The following is a 21,299-nucleotide window of genomic DNA, read 5'->3' as shown; positions in this document are numbered from 1 at the left end:
ACACATATTGATGGTTGTCTTATTGTCAAACACTTGCCACAAATGTTACGAGAATTCTGCATGTGACAGAAGAAGATATCGAGAAATTGGTTCTACATTATATTTAGAAGTGCATCATTCAATACTCTCTGTATTGACTCACGTGTTATTTTCCATGCTCTGATTTCAATGGATCACTTGCATAAGAACATAGTTGGATGAACACTTTTTAAATCTTAGATTGTTTACACTGACTAAAAGTAATAAACCTGCTGCTGAATAGGTCTGAGACTGTTGCTCTATTGCCAGGCAAACAAGCTTACTGTAACATGATTTAGGTACCAACAGATCCGGGATCATTTCGCTCATCAAACTATTACAGCAAACGATATGCAATGTAACAAAATAACGACCCAATCAGACTTGAGCATAAATAGTATAAATTACATGTTTAGCACAATCACAATGGTAAGTTTATGGCTTATATGGGGAAAAGAGAGCCTGCTACTTTAAAGCCTTATGCGTGAGCGAGGCATAATTCACTTCCCTCTGCATCCATTTATCAGCAAATACAAAGAATCTGTCAACCGCTGTGTAAATTCATATTTGCATATATTAAAATAAAAATCTAACTGCACATGTAAAGAATCTGTAAATAGCAGTGGCATTTTGTAGCTGCATCAAAAGCATGCCTGCTGCAGAATTCGGAGACCTCTCAGACGTGTTGCAGCTATTTTATCACATCGTTGGAGGAATGAATAGGAGACATAGTAAATTAATTCATTTTAACACCTCAACTTGAAAAAATGGAGTTGATGGCTTGAAGAGTATCACCGATCTGAAACCAAACTGACTAAAAGTGTTCATCCTCAAGAGGGCTGTTTCTAATATTCCAAGCTAGTGCCAGTGCTGAGAAACATGTCAGAAAATGTGTTGCACTGAGTTATTATCACCCCAGGTACAAGAACAGCCAGTACCAACCCCCACTGTCTTCAGACACACACACACTCCACCTGTATACCTATCTACCCTGTCTCCTTTTCCATCCTCACTGTATTTCTTTGACACTTTAGTCCTTCATTATTAATCTTTACACAAAGGCTCTCTTTATTCTCTCTCTCTCTCTCTCTCTCTCTCTCTCTCAGACACACACACACACACACACACACACACACACACGTACACACACACACGCACACACACAGACAGAGGTTTCAGTAATTAATACATTTCCCAGCACTCCATCTAAAACACTTTTTCACACCAGATTTCCCACTACAATTTCTAAATCCAGAGTCAAGGGCAGACTGGAAACTTTCTAAACAAAGTCTGGAACTGGAATTCATACCTGATGCAAAAGCATTAATCCTCCAACCCGTGGAGGGCAGAGAGATAAAAATGAAGACTCGAGGAAGACGTACAAGGTTTCACCTGGGGTATTAATAACAACGCTTCCAGCTTAGCACAGATCTCCCGTTGGGCCCCCCAGGCATCAGCATATGGCCCCACCAACACCTAACCACTCATAAGGAACAAGTATCAGAATTATCTTATGCAATGCAGTAGCAATCCTGCATAATCCTTGACTATCGTTAAGTCTTTATCCCACTGTGGACAAACCAGAGGTTTAAAACATCACAAAAAGCTCAACTTGTGACATAGCAGGTACAAAATAGCAGGTACAAAATACCAGGCCTCAGACACTACAAGCCTATTTTCAAGTACAACTGGTGCGCTGAAGGATTAAACCTCAAGTGACAGAGACAAGGCAAATATTTCTTTCCATTTCACAAAAACAAAATTAAGTTACATAAGGAAATGGTGAAAAGACTTTGAGGATATTTGAGAGCACACACTTACATTTCCAGAACAAATTTATGCCTCTATTGCAGCAGGCTTTGATTTCTTACATTTTCTATTTCAACACTATGTACACAGTACCATCCCAACGTAGCTTGTTGGGATTTCTAGAGGTGCGGTTGGGAAAGAATAAAATAAAAGAATAAGTATAATTTGTGTTTGCACTGCATGTTCACATCGGTATTATGGTTCTGTGTCTTCATTACATTATGGCGAATTTTAACTGTACAATATATGCAGTGGTGTAAATGAGATGGTAAAAAACAAGATAATTTATTTTTATTACTTATTATTATTAAGATGAAGGGGTAATTACACTATAGTGTCCTTCAATTAGAGCTTTATCTTTGTCCAGTTGTTGAAAATTGCTAATTCTGTTTGGAATACGCTGTGACGTTTTTCTGTTTTTATACAGATTCTTTTGGATCTACCACATGGCACAAACTCAAACTGTGAACACAGATGGTGTTCATGGCTCAGTGTGTGCATGTGCGTTCCCTCGAGGCAGGAGACAGAAAATTTGTGATCTTTATTTTTTAGTTTGCTGACTTATACCGCGTGTGGTCATAGCATTTCAGTACCCCGTTCATATACTGTATGTGCTGAATGTTGTGTAATGCATATCTACAGTATAATACAGGTTGTACAACTGTGAGGCACATGTGTTCCTTCAGCTCAGTGAGAAGACAACTTGAGTTATGGCTCTACTTCCCACCTGGGTCTACATATGTTTGCATTCACTGTAAGTAAAGCGGTACAAAAGCAACACTAAATGGTACTTGAAAATTTCTGCAGGCAAAACATTTCATTGCAAGTACAATGACATAACTTGATGTCAGAATATGTGGTGCATATGTTGCCTCCATCTGTGACATTCAGGAATGTGGACATGATGAATGTGGTCCCTCTACTCACATATTTCTATGTAACCTCTCTGATAGTTCATCTGTGAAGATTCTCAGTCATCCAGGTTTGGTTTTCCGTCGGTTAAGTCATGTTAACTGGACTTCTTTTTTCTTGGTTAGAAACATTTCACTACTTATTCAAGCAGCTTCTGCTTGAATAAGGTGTTTGGGTGAAGGAGAAAACAACAAGGCAGTAGAGAAGGCAAAGACTGCAGTCTTAATCATTATTCTGGAACTTCAACAATACCCAAGGTCCAACTGTTAACTTTTGCTGAAGATTATAACTGTATCTCAGATATCAAGGTGGTGACTCAGTTGCTGTTGTGAAACTTAACTTATGTGATACCAGATGGTTATATTTGGTGTGACAAAAGCCTCAACCTGTGATATGCAGTTTAAAAAAGCCCAGAAATAAAGTAAGTGAACCTTGAGGGTTTTATTTCTGTCATAAAGACCTGTTACCCTCCAGGAATTTGAATGTTGCAATCGCAAGAATTAATGCAAATTCAACAGATGTCCATAAATTATGCAGAACCTTGCAATTTATTTAAATCACCACAACTTTTCTACAAATCTGATGTATACTCTTCATTGTCTCTGAATGCCTCGTATCACTAGGGTTGCTGATCAGGGCTTGCTAATGCTATACTATAAGTATTCGCTCACCCATCCAAATAAATAAATTCAGGTGCACAAAGCAAGGTCCATAAAGACATGGATGAGTGAGTTTGGTGTGGAAGAATTTGACTGGCCTGCACAGAGTCCTGACCTCAACCCGATAGAACACCTTTGGGATGAAGGGCGAAGACTGCGAACACTGTGTATTATGTATTTCTTAAACACACTCCTAAACCTCATGGAAAGCCTTCCCAGAAGAGTTGAAGCTGTTATAGCTGCAAAGGGTGGGCTGACGTCATATTAAACCCTATGGAGTAAGAATGGGATGTCACTAACGTTCATATGGCTCTAAAGGCAGGTGAGCGAATACTCTTGGCAATATTGTGTATGTGGTGTTAGTTTGTAGAGTAAAACTCTGCAGAAAGGCAAATGGTAGGCCCCCGCATGACAAGAGGGGAAGAAATATCGGAGTCCTGGGATATTGTGTATAACTTGTGGGAGTCAGGGTGTCACTATTATTATGCAAAAGACTGCTGGAACTTTTAGGAGAGGCTGAATATCTGGAAAAATTACAGCTTAAATTTCCTGATGTCCGGCTCTACTTCACATTACAATGTTGCAGTGGGACATGGAAACTCTACTACAGCAAAACACACATAGAGAATGCTAAAACACGATGACAATAGAAAATAGAAAAGAGGCGGTGGCATCCAGATCGACTGCGATGCTAAAAGAATTACTGCAAGGTGAGTTTCATTAAATACAGCAAGCAAGGTAAAGTGATAATATTAGTGCGACAGAAGTGTGGCTGTTTGTTTGCATGACAAACTGTATGTGTGGGTACACACACATACAAAGCTGTGTGATTTAGAAAACTTTAGTTTCACTGAAACAAGTTGCCAGTAAGTTTAATAAACTGTTTAAAAAGGCTTTTTTTTAATTGCTTTAAAAAACCTCCAAAATGTACAGAACCAGGCATTTTAGGATGTAACAATCCCAAAAAATGTGGGTTAAATCCTGGCTGAATGTGTATTATACAGAAGCCCTAGATTTTGTGTAAAAGTAGCAACAACATTACTTGCAGTGTGATCAGCAAGAAATGAGAAATGTTCCAGGTTATAAAAAGGGCTCATTTTGGAAGGTTGGTTTTACTCTTTATTTGACTTGGCATTAAAATGATGCCGTGTTTTAACTGACAAGCATGAATTCGTTCAACTATCTCCACATTTTGTTATAATAAGCCATGAACTGAAGCTGTTCAAATCAAACTGTACGCTCACCGTATCATGACATTCTCACCTGATAAGCTTTCAAAATGATTCTGGTCACCAAATTTGCTTGGCAATTTATCCTATATGACTGTAAATGTTTTTGGTCTCCCCCTCCCAACCAATCCAAGTCCAGCCGACTTGGTTCATCAAAGACAATAGAATAAGCCAATAAATGAATAAATTCATACCTTTTCCATGGCTTGCAAGTACAAACAAATAATGCAGCGACTGTATGTTTTCTCTGGAGAAACAGTTGTTAAAACTCAATTTGTAAGACAACAGAGAAGAAGAAACTATAGAGTCTGAGGCACAAGCTGTAGTTTAGCTTTTACATCCCATCTGCACAACTGAGGCTCCCTTTTGTTTGCCAGGCAAAAGGTATTACTGTGATAATCCAGTTTTTCATTTATGTGCAATTTTAGCTATATATAATCTAGATTCAAAGCCCTTTTTCTAATAAAAAAAGAGTACTGCTAAAAATTCAAACGACTGACAGCCCTGCTGCATATAGTTCAGGTGAACTCCATATAGTTCAGAGGACTGTGCTGGAATAAAGTCAGGTGTGCAGTGTCTCTCCTGATTCCTCTCCTAGCTCATTAAAACTTGACGAAGTTCAACACTCCCTCTAAAAGCAGCAGCAGAAGAAGCTCTTTAGCATAGCAGGCCTTGAGTCTGTCCATTAGCATAAAGGCTTCACTGATAGAAATGGTTGAGATCATTAAGCAGACAGGATTTATGTGAGTTGGGCTTTTCTAAAAATCTTTTCACTATGTTTCAGTATATATTATGTACTAACTTTAAATAATAAATTTTTTCCAGTTGTATTTACTCCCTACAATGTTTAAAAATATAACCATTAAAGATGCACTAATCAATATCCATCATAGTGACTACTCTCATCAGCCTCCAAACTTACTAACAAATTGGGACCAACCTGCTCTGTGTCAAACACCAGACTGTAGAGATTTAACTATTTGATGATTTGAAATAGCAAATGTATAGCATTTTAAAAATTCAGGTCCTCAATTTCCATTCAAAATGACACATGAATTGAATCCTACTGACTAAAACCCATCAGCTTTCATTTCAAAACTATAATGAAGACAACTAATAAAAGATGTGATCAGTGATCAGTAACACCAAACTTGGTGTTAACCCATTGTGACAACATACGATACCTGCTATACAAAAGTAGTCACAGTCACAATCACTTGAATATTGATAAAACATATGCCAATAAATATGAGAAATAGGGAGGTCTTAAGGATGGAGTAGGTGCTTATATAATGTCACTTATAAACTTCTAAATGGTTGTATAAATATATACAATTGTTACAAGAAGTTATTTTGTAGTCGGGTACAAACTACCCAGTTCTTCTGTTTATTCCAAATAAATTGCATGTGAAACACATCAGTTCCCATATGATATAAGAAAGCGCTTTTGAAAGACCTTTGAAGATTTACAGATTAAATTATTCACTATTTGCATGAAGTACAGACAGGAGCAGACAAAAAGATACATTTATATTAAAATGTTTCAGCCTAAGTTTTAAATTTTAAAAAGCTTCTCGAAACTGCATGAAAAGGAGTCAAAATTTAACTTCATGGCGACTGAGATGAGATCTCTTCAAAGACATCCACAGATCTCCAAATCTGAACAGGTCTGGATTGAAACATAATTCACCATGTATCACTGTTTACTCCATACGTGCTAGTGTATATAGTAAAAAAAGCCAATTCTGGTCTGGCTTGAGTTTGCATAGAAAATTTATTTGGTCAGTGAGCAGCAGGGAAATACTAGATATCATCTCTTACTTAAGTTGGCTTTATGGTGCATCCTTTGACAAACACCAATTCCTGTTTGTTTACCTGCGTTGGATGGAGGATGTGCTGATGCATACTAATGACAGTGTGTGTCTGTGCCTATGTATGTGTTCACATGTGATTGTGTGTAGCCAGTCCCTCAAGCTAGCCACTTCCTATCTCCAACACCACATTTTATCTTTTGCGCGAGGACTACTGTGACCAATCTAGCACTGCCCCAGGAACAGAAAGAGAGCGTGTGTGTGTGTGTGTGTGTGTGTGTGAGTGTGTGTGTGTGTGTGTGTGTGTTGGTTGCCATCTGCCCATGTCACTGCCCTATCTCTCTGTCTCTCTGTAGCAGCTCCTGACCTGTGTGACCATCTAACACAGGGGCTGAACCTTGCTGCCATCACTAACAGCTCAGAGCCACTCCACATGGGAAAGACGAGGAGAGAAACCTACTGGAAAAATCTGTTATCTGATTGAAAGACAAAAATAGGGAGCTTCATATCATCACCCAAACCAATCCCTCTTCCTCTCAGCTATAATGGAACTGGTTGGGGGGTGGGGGAAGTGATTGAATCATAGTATGGCATCAGATGAACCCAGCATGGTGCTCAGGTACTTGCACATTCATTTTTATTCTTTGGGGCTTCTGCTCACAAATAAAAGTCTCATTTCAAACAAAAGGAGATGTATTGCATTTTAAAAGATTGAGAAGTGTTGCATGGCTTTGAGTCGCTGAACTAAACCCACCCCTCAGAGGCGTACATCATTGCCCACCTGCTGAGTTTAAGTCCAACAGAAAAAATACACCAATGGCCATTCAGGTTTGCAGTTTGCAATGATTTATTGCGCTCTAATATGAACAAACTAAGCTACCAATGGAGCCGTGTATTCTGGAACCACACAAATGTGTGCTTTGAGCATTACTCAATGATAGGCACCCATGGAACAAACTTGTTTCAATTAAATTTCTATGTATGCTTGTGGAAACAAACACACATGCTCTGACATGTGCACACTGAAAGTGCTAAGTCCTCCCCGCAGGCTGACAAGCCCTCAGTGCTGGGGAAAAGTGGAAGGGATTTCTGAGAGAGGGAAGAATAGAAAAACGGAGGAGGAAGAGGGAGATAAATCCAAGGTGATGATGACTTAATATTTTAGGGATGGTGAAGGAGCTTCGGTTGTGGTCAGCCTACCATGACCTCACTCTCCAAGTATAATTTTTTGCTTTTCCATTATTCCTATGACTACAGTATGACTCTCACATTTATACCTACATTGAATTACTTATTTTTTTTTAAATGAAAACATATGCTTGTAAAGAAATAATATTTCATTCAAATTTGATTTCAAATTCTGTAATACACTGCTTTAGCTCCAGGTGGGAAAGATCACTGTAAATTTAAAAGATAATTCTTCCACTCGAGCCCAGTAGTTCTGCTTTGTACATGAGCTGCATCCACGACTGATGAACTGAATTTGACTTATCACTGTTTTGTGTTTGTATGTGATTATATGTGATGGTGGTTTTGTTTTTTGTATGTGTAGGGGAATGTAGAGTTTGGCAAAGTAGTAGTAATCTGTGGCAGTGGCTCAGTGGCCTGAGCTTGTGTTTGTGCTGTTTATTAAGGGACTATAGTGAAGAGAGGTGAAAGAGAGTGGGATGCTCACACAATACTTTTCTTCAGATGTTAATTTCACCTCTATAACAGCTGATCAAACGCTGATTGAACCTATGATGCATTATCCAAAGACCAATAATTTCATGTACATAATCTGTCCCTTAATTTAGAAGAAACATTCAGATAGAAAAAGGTAAAAGATCACGTTATCCGGCTCATGAAGTTACATTACAGTTATCAGTAATAGCTTACATTTGACTGTATAAACCAGTCTCCTAAAAATGACATTCATCAATGTAACAGTAAACAGAAATGTTGACGTTAAACAAATGTCAAGTTGCGATTATGCTGATACTAAACATATCAACACAATGTTCCCAGACAATCTATTTCTGTTTCTGCCAAAATATCTGATTTTACAGTAAAACATGCAGTTTGCCTGACAACAGCATTTCAAAATCCATTTTTCTTCTTGCAAGTCGGTATTCCTTTGTAAAGTATTCAGTGTTGCATTGAAACATAATCATCCATTCATTACGTTCCCCGCAATCTGCAATGCTAAGTGAGCTCCCCCCACATTTGCAGTTTAGTTGTATAGGAAATGAATTTTTAGGAAACTCGGTTATGGTGAATCATTAGGTTTTTACAGTGTAATGTAAGGAGACAGCAGTGGGAGATGAGTACTGCTTGACCATTTGGAAAATGCAAAAGCTAGGACTGTACCATATTGTATCATGTATGTGGACATGGGAAGCCAATGTGTTCCTCCACCATACGTTCAAACACAGATACCACCAATGAATATAAGGAGGAGATTATGGCAGATATTGGACTAACAATATCTGTTTGTTGGCCAGTAGTTCTCATAAGCTAGAACATACTGATGGAGGCGGTGGCATTTTGTTGCGCCAAAGACACGATGCCAATCAAAAGTGTTGACAAAAATTTAGGAAAAATAAAATGGCCCCTAGATGCAACATGCTGTTAAGGAGATACAGTATTTCATTCATATTCTATTTTGTAGATGACTTAATTGGCTTAATTTAGTATTTGATGATAGAAAGGCTTATTTGTTTTGCAACAGTGTATCCCACCCACCCTTCGTAACAGCTAATACACATAACATGTGGGGGGACTCACACTGGCTACCTTGTGTCGTACAAGATGTGTCTGCCTGTGCAAGTGAAGCGTGAGTTCACTTTCCACATGCGAAAAGCACATGTAGAGTGCATTTGTGTGAACATACTGCTGAGTGACTTTGAGTGCTTTGCATATATTATATTTGATACACAACCAATTCAACCACATATGAAACAAGGCACACACAGTAACACTTTCCACAGGTGCGCTGGTGTAGGCAAATATGTGTGTGCTTGCAGGTGTATCTGTTGTGAAGGTAGTTAAAAACCCACCTGCTAAACTGAAGACAGACAGTTCTCAGAATAAAGTGCAACAAATATGTGACTAAATGTGACTCTCTTTCTACAGCTTGGGCTGGTTATTGCACTTATATAAAGTTGGGGCTTCACATAAGGACTGGCCAAAATGAAAGCAGTGAAACAGATGTAAATCTAGGCTAATAAAATCTATTACTAGATCTTTAAAAGTGCACTCTGTGTGTTTATACTGTGCCTAATTCTCTATAGTCTATACTAACAACCTAATTTACTAGCAAGTTAGGTAAACTAGTTAGCTCATCTAGGGTACTTAAACAGCAGCAACAGTATGACAGCTACTTAACGGTCAACCAACATTTTAGATTACATCACTCTGTTAACACCATTACTCTTATCAATTTTACAGGTATGCGACGGTAACTATATTTTTGAAATGATTCAATCTTTTGTTTTTGTAGAACAATGTGTCTTATTATTATGCTAGTTGATAAAATTATCATGCGAAAATGTACTAAAAGTAATCTAATGATTTTGCACATTTTATGACAAAATGACTTGATTTTTGCAGTATAATCCTTCAGCCTGACCGCAAACAAGGGTGGGACCAAATAGCAATTTGCAGTTAATGCAGCAGTTTCCTCAAGACATGCATGCAGGCACACAATGCCACACACACTGTGTTTGCCTTCAGTGACACCCACCCCTAATTATGGAGTTACAGAGTGTACTGGCGTCCATGAGACTCCAGCAGAAAAACAAGCTCTCAAAAAAATGTACAGGCACACACCAGCCAGCCTGTTGGCTTATTATGGGAAACCCTTGACACTTTTCATAGAACTTCTTGTTTTTATGCTCATCACAATGTGTGAATGTGGAAACTTAACTGTTCACACAACATAAAAGCTGTTCAAAAACAAATTAAAAAGCTATGCACAAATTCAAGCGCATGCATTCATACGGTGCTTACTATCAAGAAACACACAATATTTTCCATTTATTATAAAAATAATAAACACAATAGTTAAACTGCTCAAAAGTTCCCAATTCTTTATTCTATTTAATTTTCTCCTCCCTTTGCTTTCTTTCTCTCACTCACAATCTCGCTCTCTCTCTCTGGCATTATGGAAATAAGCATGCAGACAGGCTTGCAAAGTTGCTGGGAATACTAAGCACACCCTCTGTTTGTTTTTGTTACTCTCACAGAGGTGCATGGCTAAAAAACTGTGGGTGATGTAATGACTTAAACGCATGGTAAAAGAACAAACCAATAAGAAACTCTGTCTGGGTGAATGTAAAAAGCTATACAAAGACATTTGTTTTTATCATTAAAAGGAGACTGTGTATTAAGCCCTAAGCAATGTTAGGTTATGAGTAGGCTGATTGGGAGAATAATTATTTTGGAAAAATGGCTCAAGGTGTAATTCAATACTGAGACGGATATTTAAAACAACATTTATGGAGTGAACTGTATATCTGAAAAGGATTCTTGTGGACTTGTGTCCAGGTTTTATGAAAAAGTCCGAAGTCAACGCTGATTAAAAAGTCAGTTAGTTTTCTTATTCCTTCCTCACAAAAAAACATGGTGGTTCAGTCCCTGGGACTTATATGTACATACAATACATAGTGTATAATTGCCACAAGAACATGTGGGCAAAGCTCACCCTCCACTACAGCTGGCTCTATGTCACAGTGTGACATATTATATGCTGTCTCCTTTCTTTTCTCCATATGCTACAATACATACTGTACATTTTTGCATATTCTGAGTTTCTTTGCAAAAAGGGAAAGGTCAAACAGAAAAAATAAAGTAATCAAGATTCACAGTTGTTTTTTCTTAGTTTCTTTCCCTCTGTCTGAATATCTTCGTTCTGGCCTCTGTATCTCTTTCTACTATCATAAATCTTATTGGAGCTCAGTGAGGGGGTAAAGATCGCTATGTATCCAGACACAAACACACAAACCAAAGCATGATTTGACTTTTGCATTGTGTGTGTAAGTGTGTTCGTGTGTGTCTATACTGTATCTCAATAGTAAAGAAAACTGGCAGGGTGTAAATTGTGTAGCTGACATAGTGCTGGGCCACGTGTCACGGTGTTGTAATTGTGTCCACTAGAGCGGATCAGATATATTCAACACAGACACACAGATTCTGGTTGATGTCACATGTGCATGTGTGTGTGTGTGTGAGAGATTTGCTGCTTACTGAAGATGGAGCAACCATAGGAGTGGTGACTTACAGTATGAATAAATGTTTGCTAGGATGTAGATCTAGCTGGACTCCAAAGGACTGGTCCACAAGTGGCTTCACATCTGGTTGCCATGACAACCTCCAAAAAACTGTAAATGCACTAGTAAAGGAGACAAATAAAGTAATATGCCTACTATAAATCTTACAATTTTTGACAGGTGATAGGCTTCTTCCACTCACAAATGTGTAAACTGCAGTTAGTTGTTTCTTTATGTGGATGTAGTATATTGTATCGTGGTATACTTTAGTACAATGATAACCAATTTAAGTTTGATACCTTAGGAGTTAGGACACCTCGGGAATGTGAGGACATTTTTACCTTCAAAGGGTTGTTTTAGGATTAAGACTTAAGTATTGGATACTATGGATTATGTTAATTAATGTACTCAGCTACAAAAAGGGAAACGTGTGTGTGTAGTGGGGTTAGGCTGAAAGTGAAAATTTCAGAAGGCATAGTTTTCTGCCTTCACTATGCATAAGCCTCTGAGGAACACACACACAATAGATTCATCAAACAAACTCAGCACAAACATAGCACAGACACACTGACATTGCTACATTACATTCACATACATATAGAGACATAAATAAAAGTTGATACAACTGTAAAATCTGACGGCTTGTAATGTGTGTGTGTGCGTGCCCAGTGTGTATGTGTTTATATTCACACATCCTGAGGTTCAACTGCCATCTGTAAACAATGTTTCTGGCTGAGTGAAGAAATACAAGAAGCAAGAGGTGAAATGTTCAAGAGAGAGAAGCGTGCGTGCGTGCGTGCCTGCGTGTGTGTGTGTGTGTCTGACAGAACTAGAGAGCACAAGAGAGCACTGAACTGCAGATGCCTGACTTTCACAGTCCTTGCTTTCCTTGCTTCTGCAGGAAACTAAGACATATACAGTATCTATGCGAACAGTTTGGATATTGTCGGCTCAGAGTGAAATGCTCCAGTAACATCCACTTCTTAACAAGGAAATGCTGAGTGTGATGCACGACTGGGATAATAACAGGATATCACAGCGCAATATTGTACAGCAACATGTTGACACGGCAGGCCACTTATTTTCCTCTAATTAACAACCTGACAATGAAATTCGATGCATTGGTTATATTTCCCCGTGTGGCTATTTTCTGACATTGCCACCCAACAGTTAAATTACTGACTGCCCATCATAGCCTTAAGTATAATGACGACTGTGTCCGGGTTTAAAATAACTTGGTGCCTTGTTAATAAGAAGGAATGAACGACACGGCCTTTCACTGGTGCTGAATGGCCGTCAAAATGCGAAGAACACGGAGAGCTAATTTAAAGCGACATTAGGCCATTCTGTACGGTAATTACTTCCAATATGTGACAAAGTCCTGAGAAAGGGTGGGCTTTCAACCGTCCCTCTGTATCACCAAGATAAGTGATAAGGGCATTGATAAGTAGCTAAAAACTATTAATTAGTTCCATTGGATTCATACATTTGGTGGGACTTTTTCTTAATCCTGTCATTTTATCTATTTCAGCATACAGAAATTCATTTGATTTTGCATATATATATATATATATATTTTATTTTATTTTTTTCTTTCCTTTTGCTGTGCTTTGAGGAAAAGAGAAATCATCAGGAAAAAGTTATCAACCCTGCAGTTGCAAGTGGATCGCATACTTCAGATCAGAGATCACGCCTTTATATGTGAGCTCTATCAAACACAGAGCCCTAATGCCTCCAAATCAGATAGAGCTATCAGGGTTGCTAGCACACAGCTTCCAGATCACAGCCACAGATAGCTCAGTGTGCTGTACGTCCACATCAAAGAACTGCTGATCCTTACAAGGTCTCAGGTCCCAGAATAACTTACACCGGTGGGTGTTTCTCTACAGCCAGGGGATATATCAAAGCAAACCTGCATCACTTACTGTGTAAACAATTACTCCGTGTCATAGGGAAGCAGAAGCAAATAGTGCTGCACTTTACAGTTCTGGCCCACTCACTTCTCTCTATCTGGCTAATATTTTTGTTTTTCTTTCTTTGGACAACTGCTTCTAACCTATCTGGGCAGATCAATACTGGGTAAGCGAGGTGAGAGGAGGCAAGCCTGAGAGGGAACGTAGTCAAAGATGGATGGTTAGATGGAGGAGGTGATGGCTAACTCATTTGGCTTTCACCTGTGTTAAAGAAAAAAACACTACCTCTTTCAGATGCTCACAGAAGCAGCTTCTGAGTGCACAGACACAAAACAAGACAGGCTTTACTGACCACGATGAGGATACAGAGTTCAGCTGTGCAATTTCAAAGCTCTGTGTACTTTAAAAGGGCAACAAACTTTTCACTGATAAAGTCAAGGCTGCCTGCTGCCCCCTCCACTTTTCCCCACGAGCCTCCACAATAGTGGGCTAACAAGCTGCTCTCTCTTAAAGGCTGGACAAGACAACTCTTCTGTGAAATTGTAATCCCAGAGAGGCAACTTTACAGTGTACCTTTGATATCTTGATGTGAGGCATTCTCAGTCAGTACCCCCCGCCCTGGCTAAACAACGAGGCAGATATTTTGCCTCAGTTGTGTGAAATCTATGATGTGAAAAGATTTAATTAAGATAGGCCAAGGAGTCATAATTAATTCTGCATCTCTCCCAGTTGAGCTTACTGTCAAGAACACAGGGAAAGGCCATGGCAGAATAAATTACAGGAGCATTGTGTGTGTGAGTGTGTGTGTGTTTTCTCTCCACATCTTAGGGGGTAATGGGTGTGGAGCGCTAAGTAACTGTATTCTCCCAGAGCTGACAAAGAGTTATGTCAGTTTTTTTAGGAAGAGGTAGCGTTCTCTAAGTGTAAGTCGGCCCACTGGCACTTTTCAGGCACCCCAGCATCTTAGATCAAATCATATTTCAGTCCAGGAGTTTATTTTGTCTGTCAGTGAGGAACATGCTCTAGGGAACGCTGTCAGTGACAAATGCGAAATTGAAGGATTCACGGCGAATGGGTTCCTGCCAGGCAGGTTGTGCTGGAGATGGCTACAGTCACAGGAGACCTCTGAACTGTCTGAGGCGCCAATCTTTCATTACAATCCCTTTCTTGTGAGTCTCTGGCCTATTTTCGATCTTGTCTAGCTAGTGTTTAGTCAACCAAGGTTGTAAAAAGATGAAATGAAGGATACCTCCAGGGAGCCATCTACACCTGATTTTGCTCTCAGCATGAAGACCTTGAGACAGAACATAAAAGGTGAATCCATTATTTGTCCTTGTTTTACTAGGTTTAGGATAATTCAAACATTACCACCAATAATGGTTGCATCTACGGTAAACTGCCTCTTCCTATGTTGTTATCCAGCAGGCAAACACATTCTGCGTGTCTATGGATATGGGCAACTGGGGCCCAAAAGCCTCATTCATCAAGCATTTCTTGTAGTCGACTCCCTACCCAACGTCTAATACTAATCCTTCAAGCTGCAAATTCTATGAGCTTTCCAGCTTTGGCCAAACACACAACAACTGTCTTATTACCAGAGGACGACAAGCGATAATGAGTGTGGCCTCAGCCAAGCAATTGCTGCTTCGAGCTTTAAAAGAAGACTAATTACAGGCTGTTTTGTGACTTTTGTCATTTTTTTGACTGGTGATTATAGACCATTCACTTCGGAGGATTCATCAGCTATTTGTGGGTGGAGCACAACATAAATATCATCTAAGAACGTTGCTTATGTTGCGCCGAACCTGCATTTTTCCCTTGTGAGCCCTAAGATTAACTGGTCCTAATTAGCAGAACAAATTCCTTTACTTTCTGCAGAATCTCCTCATGTTAATAAGGACGTCTCATCAACGGCAGTTCAGAGACAAACCAGGCTGTTTAAGAAATGCATACTCCTTTGTATCTTGTCTGCGATTTCTTGTAATTAAGTAATGGGGAGCGATGTGTCCTTGGTGCTGAGGACAAGTTCAGTGGAAAGAGCCCTGTGCTCTTTGGAGCAGATTTGACTAATTGTAGGGCTATATTAGCCCTCTGTTGATCTAGAACATCTTCGAAATCACCCCTCCACCACTACTAAAACTATTTGTCTATAACAAGTGGCCTACTGCCGTATTTGGGCCAACTCTAATTGTCTCACTAATCTCTCCAGCGTTAAATGACGCAGAGAAACTGTGTCCCACAGGGCAAGCTTACCGCGCTGATTGGAGACTTTGCTTTTTGTTTTGCTTGGCATATTAAAACAGCATAAAATGCTGATGGAAAGCCTACAGAACTATTGGAAATGTAATTAAGGGCTAGCAGCAGCATTTAAACGGTTGACTAGTGCAGAAACAAACTGTACCCCTCAGACAGCAAAAACTTTAATACATGGGAAATGAATGGCTCAATCGATAAGCAGGACCTTATTTCTTTTGTAGGGGAAAATTCAATGGAAGACAGAAATGGGCTGCCTCACTGCCTTCATACAGTCATTTTCCCTCTGCAGAGCCACATTTTATGGCAATATCTGCTTTGAAAACAGACAACAGACCTATCTGCAAGATATATTAATTTGTCATGTCAATTTCATCTGTCGTTAAAACAAAAGAAAATAGCTGCTGTTAACTGTGCTGGCTACTATTGAATCTCTAGTATTTTGTGACACGAAGCACAAAAGGAAAAAAAAAAAAACAGACGTCTCATACACTCCTCAGGTGTGAGTGCAGACCAAGTTGAAAAATGCTCCAATCAAGCTCAGTTATTTATTGAAGCCAAATGGCATAGCCACTTCACATTGACAGTGAACTGCCTAATTACATTCATCATAAACCACCTCTAATTTGATGGCACGTTTTGAAATTGACATCTTTTGTAAATCACTTCCAAACAAGCTGGCCTATTGGTAGAGCGACTGAGCAATTATCAGAAACAAATTCGGCAAGCCCCCACCGCGGCCTTTTGTCCGTGGAATCAGCCGACTGGCTGGAACCATCAGAAACATTTTCTACTTGCATTTTCTCCCTTCATACCTCCGGCTTTGTAGCCGGCACTAGAAGGATGTTACAACACCTTCAGAACTAGTAAGAGTCCATCACTACCTCTCTGTCGGTGCAGTGAAAACATACAATACCAAAGTATATCAAACACTGCCTCACTGTGCTGCCTCAGATAAATATTCACGATATTCAGCTTGAAAACAGCTGTTTTCCTCCAATTAAAGCTTAGAGTGATCCACCTCTATGGAAAAAATGTTTCTTTTTTAAATAAAAGCTTGTGTTACTGGATGAGAACCCTACAAAAATAATGCAGGTCCCCCCTATTAAAAAGATGGACATGCATATGGTGGGGGTATGGGAGGTGGCAGATGAATAACATGGTAATGGTGAAGTGATGGTGTTACTCTGTGCCCCTGGTTTGAAAACCTGCAGCAGCCTAAAGTAAGGTAAAATACTCAAAAACAGTAGGGGGTATTATGCTATTAGACCCTATCAAAAAGATGAGAATGCTGCTTCGGTAACAGATATTGAACATCAGCCCAACGAGCTGCATGGAGCAGATCAAATCAAGTCATCAAAAGATCCTTCTCACATCAAAGCCCCTAGCAGACCTGGCCACGTGCCTGCCATACCAACAGCATAGAAACAAAAAACGGAGCAAAAACCTGGCAGAGCACACAGGCCGCTGCCAACTTCAAAGGCAGGTTTGGTGAAATGATGTCATTATTCACAGACAACCCCCAACACCATTGGTCAATGGAGGAGAGCAGAGAGCAACCACAGAGGACTTACCATCAGGAGGCTGGGCTGGTGTGAAGTGAGGTGGTTTGTCTGAAAGAGATAAAAGAGAAGGAGAGAGAAATAGGTTTTTAGTTTTAGGAGATTCAGAGCCTTCCCAGGGGTAAAGGCCAAGTAATTGAGTTGCTACAAAAAAAGAAACACATTCTGTCTACAGACTTGGCTTTTCTATCTAACACATTCTAATGAAGTAACTGGGCCCCACAGCAACCCAGCTGAGCTAATCGACAGGAGTCCATTTCAGAGATAGCAGTGTCATCATTGTTTTTTCATTTATTGTTTCTATGGTCTTCTCACCCCAAACCACACAGCATGATATTATAATCAATAGAACAGAGAACACAAGGGCAAAGGATCTGATTAAAACTACACAGGATTTAGAGGTTCTCAACAGTGTTTACCTACAAGTACATCAGTGAAAACTTAACTCCTTGTTCGCAACCCCCCCAGACACCCCCATATGCAGAATAGGTCATCATTTCCCCTTAAATAACAAATGACATCTTGCCGCTCTCCAGCTGGACGCCCAGTAGACAATGACATCAGGGTCAAATGTCTGAGTGGATGGAAAACCTGGTGAATCCTTTGCATTATTAACAAATTAATGACAAATATGGACAAACTTGACCAGGCACTATGAATGTATGAATCAGTATCATCTTGAAAGGAAGGTGGTTTGTTTTTGCATTGTTATGCAGCATAAAAAACAAAAACAAAGCACCACTATACTTTGGGGTGCACACACCTGCTGATTACTCTGACAGATATTTATTATATATCATATGATGGCAACAAACCCCTTAAAAATAGTGAAAAAGCAAACTCCCACAGCCCTAAGGGATGTCTTCCAATTACTTATTTTGTCTGATAAACAGTTTGAAAGCTACAAATATTAATTTATTCAATATAAAGTTGATAAAGGCAACACATTTTCACATTTGAGAAGCAATATTTGGCTTTTTTTTTTGGATAAACGATTGATGTCCTATTCATATTATGAAGATTAATTTTCTGTTGACTGGCAAGTTGATTAAACAACTTATCATTTCTGAACAGAAAATATAGCGTTTCTCTTGGTTTGCTTCGCAATTATGCAAAGAGTTTACAGAAACAATAGACATATGGCACTGAATGATGAGTTATATGCAGAGTACATAAACATTCACCCTGAAGTCTTGCTGGGTCAGATTTTTAATTTTATCTATTTGTTGCACAAAAAAAAAAAAAATCACCAATTAAACATCACTAAGCCTCTTCGGAAATGATTTGTGCCTGTCTGCTCTCATCAGTTAGCAGCAAATTTCACTACATAAACAGCATTTCAGGAACATGGTGTGTTCCCTAAACACCATAATGATACACTGGTCACAGTGTACCAGGACTACTGGAGTACTAAGCACAACCCAACCAAACCACCATCTGCACTGTTGCAGTCAAGGCTGTCTGACTCACTAAGAAGAGCCCAGATGAGTTGTCAGAGCTGCCTTCACCGAACAAACACACACATTCAGAAACGATGTGCAGCCACACAGCCATTTCTCCGGTGTCTCTGCACTGTGAGGGATAATGAGGAAGATAAAACACATCACATCAATTACCCTGCTAACACATTTTTCCAGGGCCCGTCAACTGCTGCACTGAAGCCTTTCTCAGGGCTCCTGCGATACCCATTGGCGTCCCAAGACACAGCTGAGTTTTAAATTTAGGTTCACTTAAAATTGCTTGTCAACAGTCGGGCTTCGGGGGAAGAAGAGACAGAGAGAGGGAGAGACAGAGAAAGCGCAAGTGTGAGAGAGAGAAAAATGAGGAGAATGGAGAGAGGAGGCGAGTCTGATGCTGTAGGTGAATAATGAAGTGTCTGCTGAAGCTGTTTTCCAGTCAGTCATGACGGTAACTGATTTCCATCTGGGGGGGGGGGGGTTCCAAGAAAACATATAAAACGATGGATACAGAAATTTGCATGAAGATATACACAAAGTTGTGCTAAGAGTGTAAAGAAGCATCCAGCACATGAGCACACATAATACAGACCTCTACACAAGCTCTACTGTTTGATTTACATTCATGTCTGAACGCACACTATCAACCGTACACAGATACAGACATACTGTTGCACAAGGCAAAACAGAGAAGGTGGCATACAAAGTCAGCCGAGATGCCACGCGAAGCCAAAGGATTTCTTCACATTTCCAGAATGAAGGAACAAGATAAGGTCTTTCCATAAACATATCAACCTTTCCCATCTCCCTTTGCACCTGACAAAGCGTGTGTAAGTTCCTGTGCCTGTGTGAATGTCACAACATGGCCATCATTCACCCTATATCTTCAGCAAATCAATACGTGTCTGACTGTGACATTTAGCCATGTGCACAAAGAGACATGTGTGCATATGCATTTTTCTGTGTGTGTCACCTTGCCCTTTGGTGCAGTTACGTTTAGTCATACAAAATGATAAAACGAGTGTGTTTGTGTGAGTGTTTGTGTGTGTGTGTGCACATGGGCTTTGTTAGCAGGCTGAAGGATTTTGGTGGGGGAGTACAAAGTATTTGCGTGGACATGCTTCACCCCATATGGTGACAACAGATATTGCGAATTTGAGGTTCAATGACTCCTCCAACACCCATCCTCCCACTAAACACACACGTCATCACTACCAGCACTATTGCTATCCCATCCAGCTGTCCTTGGGGCCACGTGGTGATTGCTCTTGGCAGCATAATACAGCCCCTTTAAACTCCATCAATTTCTCCAGGGCAATTTTCTTTTCTCTCATTCAGGAGAGGTGAAGATTTGTCCACTTTAACTGAGTTTATATTAAACCTGTCTAGCTGAAATAAATTCATGACAACAGTATGGATGACTCTTACTTCTCCTGGTGACAGACATTCATCAATTGGAATGAGAAGACTGATAAAAATGACACAAAGACACAAAACTAGAATAGAAGTAGATATGCTGATAAATAAGTACGTCTAATGCGGTGGCGTCCTCCCGGTCACAGAGACTTGTACAAGTCACACTAGCTTGTTAACAGAGAGACAGCCAGAGCAAAGGGCTGAGATGGCCAATCTCCTTAAAGTGTTACTCAAATTCCACTTCAACCTGAATTTGGCAGCATGACAACGATATCACTGTGCTTATTTAACTTATGTACTTACTTATAATTTGCAAGTGATTATGTGGAGCAAGTGTTGCATAAATAATACCCCACTTAAGTAAGTTGGGAGGAATTTCACCTTTAACACAGTCTAAATTGGCAAGGGACTCCGAAATAGCCTGTGAGGGAGTGAGGAGAATGAGTATGTCAAGAAATGGTAAAGGAGAAGACTTGATGTAAAAAAGATTTGCCCAGGTGACTAGTGAATGTATAACTATTGACCCTTTAAGGCAGAATATATATAGTATCAGAAATTAGGGCTTTTAAAAAATTATTTTCAATATATCCCTAACATCAAAAAGTGACAAGTAGTAAAAGTGATTGCTTGATCAGATTCTTTGCTGCTTAAAGTAACCTTTATAAAGGCAGTTCCTTTGGAGCAGCGTATGTTAAGACATTAAGATATTAAATATTGATGCATTCTGAAGTGAGGTTATATCCTCCAAACACACACACACTAAAAAAGCAGTGTTTGAGCACAGAAACTCAAGTACCCAGTGTGGGGTACTGAATAACAGGATCACCTCTCTTCTCAGAACTGTTCCCAGTAAACTCTTTAACAGAATAACTGTGATTATATACACCTAAGCTAACAGGTTACCCAGAGAACTAAGGCAGGGGGCAGGGGAACAAGCTTACTGTTACATGCAGAGGTTACCTGCTAGGAATGAATCCATATAGACATGCAGCAGTCAAATAATTTCTCCTA

General features: G+C 39.6%; 1 protein-coding gene across 11 annotated transcripts in view; it reads right to left on the bottom strand.

Moving 5' to 3' along the window:
* Positions 1 to 21,299, bottom strand: part of agrn (agrin) — a 232,130-nt gene that overhangs the window by 122,149 nt on the left and 88,682 nt on the right. For all 11 annotated transcript variants that reach the window (XM_067525724.1, XM_067525716.1, XM_067525720.1 and 8 more), the window contains one exon: positions 17,428 to 17,466. In XM_067525724.1, the coding sequence (XP_067381825.1) occupies positions 17,428 to 17,466 (39 nt within the window). The remainder of the gene's footprint in view (positions 1 to 17,427; positions 17,467 to 21,299) is intronic.

The sequence above is a fragment of the Channa argus genome, chromosome 13 (genome assembly GCF_033026475.1).
Source record: "Channa argus isolate prfri chromosome 13, Channa argus male v1.0, whole genome shotgun sequence".
NCBI classification, from domain to species: Eukaryota; Metazoa; Chordata; class Actinopteri; order Anabantiformes; family Channidae; genus Channa; species Channa argus.
Note: the sequence above shows the minus strand (reverse complement) of the source record. Positions and strands in the feature narration are given on the sequence as shown.